Source organism: Suricata suricatta, chromosome 2, assembly GCF_006229205.1.
Source record: "Suricata suricatta isolate VVHF042 chromosome 2, meerkat_22Aug2017_6uvM2_HiC, whole genome shotgun sequence".
NCBI classification, from domain to species: domain Eukaryota; kingdom Metazoa; phylum Chordata; class Mammalia; order Carnivora; family Herpestidae; genus Suricata; species Suricata suricatta.
In genome coordinates, this window is record NC_043701.1 from 27,130,546 (window position 1) to 27,134,090 (window position 3,545).

Here is a 3,545-nt window from a genome sequence, read left to right on the forward strand (position 1 = left end):
GAGGGCTGAGCACATCACACAATACAAAATAAGGCCCTTCTGCAAAACCAGGCCTCTAAATATGAATAGAAGAAAGAGTGAATATGGGTTGGCAAAAGCAGTCTGCCACTTTTAGTAGAAAACAGATTATCTCATACTGTGGCAATGCTACGTAACAGAGAAAGTTCAAATATGCTGTAGCTGTGGAGAGATAAGAAGCCTAAACGTTAAGAATAAAAATGGAAAGGTACAGAGACTTGATGAAGGCAGAAAGGCTATTTCCTACTTAAAGACAGAAAGTGGACTCATAAGGTGGGAATTAAGGTAGTAAAAAGTGTGAGCAAAGGGAGGTTTATGTTGTCACACCATTGTGATCTTTGATTTGGACTCTGGAGACAGGGAGTACCAGTCTTAGAAAAGAAAGAATCTCAGATTGGTAATTGTACGAGTGTTGAAGTAGATTTAAAGAGAGAACCAATGTGACAAGATCATTCATTCAAAAATATTGCTATCTGCCTTGTGGTGTTGAGAGGCACATATATGGATAAGACCCAGATTGAACCTTCAAGGAGTATTTTTTTTTAAATCCTGGAAAGACGTGAGCAAATAGTGAAATTCAAGGCACAATGAACTAAATATTCCAATCAAAATACGTAAAAGTACTAAGTCCTGCAAGTAAGGAGGGAGAAGGGATTAGTTTTTACTCAGAGGTCAGAGGAAGAGTTAGGAAAGGCCTCTGGTTTACAATGTCATCAGAAAGACTATACTTTCAGGGATCATTTCTATAGTTCGTTACAACGTCATCGGAGCTGAGCCCTGAAAGATATTAGACAACTCTGGGGAGAAATACACTGTGCCTGAGAGAACTGATACATGAAACTGAGACATGAAAGTGTTTTTATATTTTTACTTGGCAAAATAGATTTGTGACATTTACTAGAACTTGATTTTCTTTTCTTTTAGGGATATGAACCCTCGTTTATTCACAAGATCAAACACAAACATATCCTGGCTAAGAACTATTTTTCTCAAATTCCAGTGCTGGCTTCATTTATACTTGATGATGGTGAGATAGATAAGATCAGAAAGAAACATCACTCAGATTCAACACCTGAGATTAGGGTGCCCCAGAGGCCTAGTCCCTAGGAGATCCAGGGCTACTGATGGTCAGCATTCTTGTCCACTGCTAATAGAGTAATACATCACACACTACGGAAATAGAATTTTATCTTTTTATTTATTTTAATTGTTTTTTGTTCCTCATATAATAAGTGGTGTAAAAACAAACCATCCCTATGTAAATGCTTTATTGTTACACAATTAGTTATAAATTGAAATATAGTTTGTTCCTGAAATTAATGTTGTAAGGTAAAAAGAACATTTTATTCTTCACAATTGTTACATTAAAATATTTAAACATTTCAAGTGCACTATAGTTGAAACCAACAAACAAAAGCTAGGCTCAACTTTCAACTCACGTAATTTGTTTTGGGTTAAATGTAGTTATAGAAGCATAGTCAGCCTGTGGATGGGAGGAAGCACAGAATTTCCTTTGTGAAAACTGTCACAGGTAAGACAAAAGATGCTATGTTTAATACAGTGATGTGAATCTTCACTTTTTATCTTCTACTTTTACCTTCTGTCCTTCCTGAAATCCCAGTAAAACAACTGGAATTATTTATAAACAAACAAATAAATGCATTCTATGCTGAAAAATAGGGTAAACAGTAGAACTATCTTTTATCCTGTGGGGGTAAAACTGCCAGTGGGGCAATGATGAAATTCTGTAGGAAGAATAAGCTTGGTTAAGTGAACTCTAACAAGCCCTTTCCCCAATAAGCGAAAGGAATAACCTTAACCACATGCATGTCAGAGACCTACAGTGATGCATAAGGGTGTGTGAGTCAGTCTTAACAGGAGATTGATGGCACACTCAAACTAGGAAAATTCAAGGAGGGTTTATTTACAAAGGGACTTATTACAAAGTGTGGGCAGTGTGTAGGGAAACTAAAGGAATGGTGCAAGAACTCTGGGCCAGTACAAGATAAGCTATCTCTACCCCTAGTCTCAAATGAACCTGGGGAAGGAGAGGGCTAAGGACGCGGAGTATAACCTAGATAACTGAGAGGATCAGAGAACAACCGCCAAGGGGTAGCCAATCCTAGGAGGTCTCAGGAGCTGGAGAAATAAATACTCCGATTTCATGCTTCTTCCTTTCTCCAGTCTCCTGTTTGCATTTCCCATTGGTAGAACCCAGAAGTAAAGCAGGAGAAATAGAAGTCTGTTGGCAGAATTCATGCAGCTTCGGGGCAAAGAGTGAAGTAGATCATAGGGAAAGTAGATCTGGATGGCTGAACAGAAGGTATCTCGCTAGAGAGAGAATTTAAAGTGAACTCAAGCTATAACTCAAGTAGCAATATTTTACACACACACACACACACACGCATGCAACATAATTTGAGGGGGTGAGAATTTTTCTCCTAATTCCAATCAGTAGATTGTCCAAACAGTAGCTGTTCTCTTAAGTTTACTAGTGATCAAGTGATCAAGGAATTCAATATAAATATTCATATTTGTTCTATATAAATATTTGTCAACATTTCATAACCTATTTCCTAGGATATCTACAATTTTTTTTATTTAGCAAAAGCATGGTACATGGCAATTATTTGTAAGGAAATAAACATCAAGGAGGGAAGTGCTATAATGCTGTTATTTTCAAGGTTTCATGGACAATTCAGACATTCTGGGAACTTTCTAAATGGCAAATTACAGATAGGGTTAGACTGAGGATCATTCTGATCACTGATAAACAGGTAATAACTTAAGGCAGACAAGAGTGGATTTACACTGGAATGTAAATGACCAGATTTTCACAAGACATTGTAGGAGAACGCCTCATCCTAGGGATGGAAGGACTGGGGAGGCAAGCAACAAGGGAGAAATATTCAGATAGGGGTAAGTAAGGGACTTTGAGAATCCTTCTGTTTACTCCAAGGGTGAAGCAACTGACTAGATAGCATTTGCTCGTTGTATGGAAGATTTACAGAATACAACAAGGAGAGGTGGACTAGGAAGAGCAATTAAATTCACGTATGGAAAGGGGCAGTACCTATAGGGCTGGGAGAATAACCAATAAGCAGAAAACAGCTCAACAGCAGAGAGACTCCCCAATAAAGTCAACTATTCTGGTAAACACTTTTTGATCCTTCTGGAACTATTCATTTTACACAGCTATCTGAAAAACCACAGCACAAGGGGCTGGAAGGGTTCTCTGACTAGAGAGCCATCAGTTGGGGGAAAAGTTAGTTTGCTACCCATTAAAATCCTAACTCCAGTCTACTGGAGAGCAATGACTTATTGAGCGGGTTGGTTCTCCTGCTCACATAGTATCTGCATTTTTTGAGTGTAGGACCTGATGGACATACTTCCCTTGGCCCACTAACTAATGAAGCTCTAGAAGGTGCTTCCTTCTTTCTCCTTTATGAAGACTGTATCATGTGGCTAGAAGCCTAAACAATATAACAGAACAAAATTTTAGATTCACAAATTGCAAAAACAAGTTG

The 3,545-nt window shown here is 38.1% G+C and overlaps 1 protein-coding gene across 1 annotated transcript in view; it reads left to right on the top strand.

The window, feature by feature from the left end:
• Positions 1-1,704, top strand: part of IQUB (IQ motif and ubiquitin domain containing) — a 47,366-nt gene extending 45,662 nt beyond the window's left edge. Inside the window, exon 12 of the mRNA XM_029924113.1 lies at positions 943-1,704. Coding sequence (XP_029779973.1) covers positions 943-1,125 — 183 coding nt within the window. The 3' untranslated portion in view covers positions 1,126-1,704. The remainder of the gene's footprint in view (positions 1-942) is intronic.
• Positions 1,705-3,545: the final 1,841 nt, after the last annotated feature.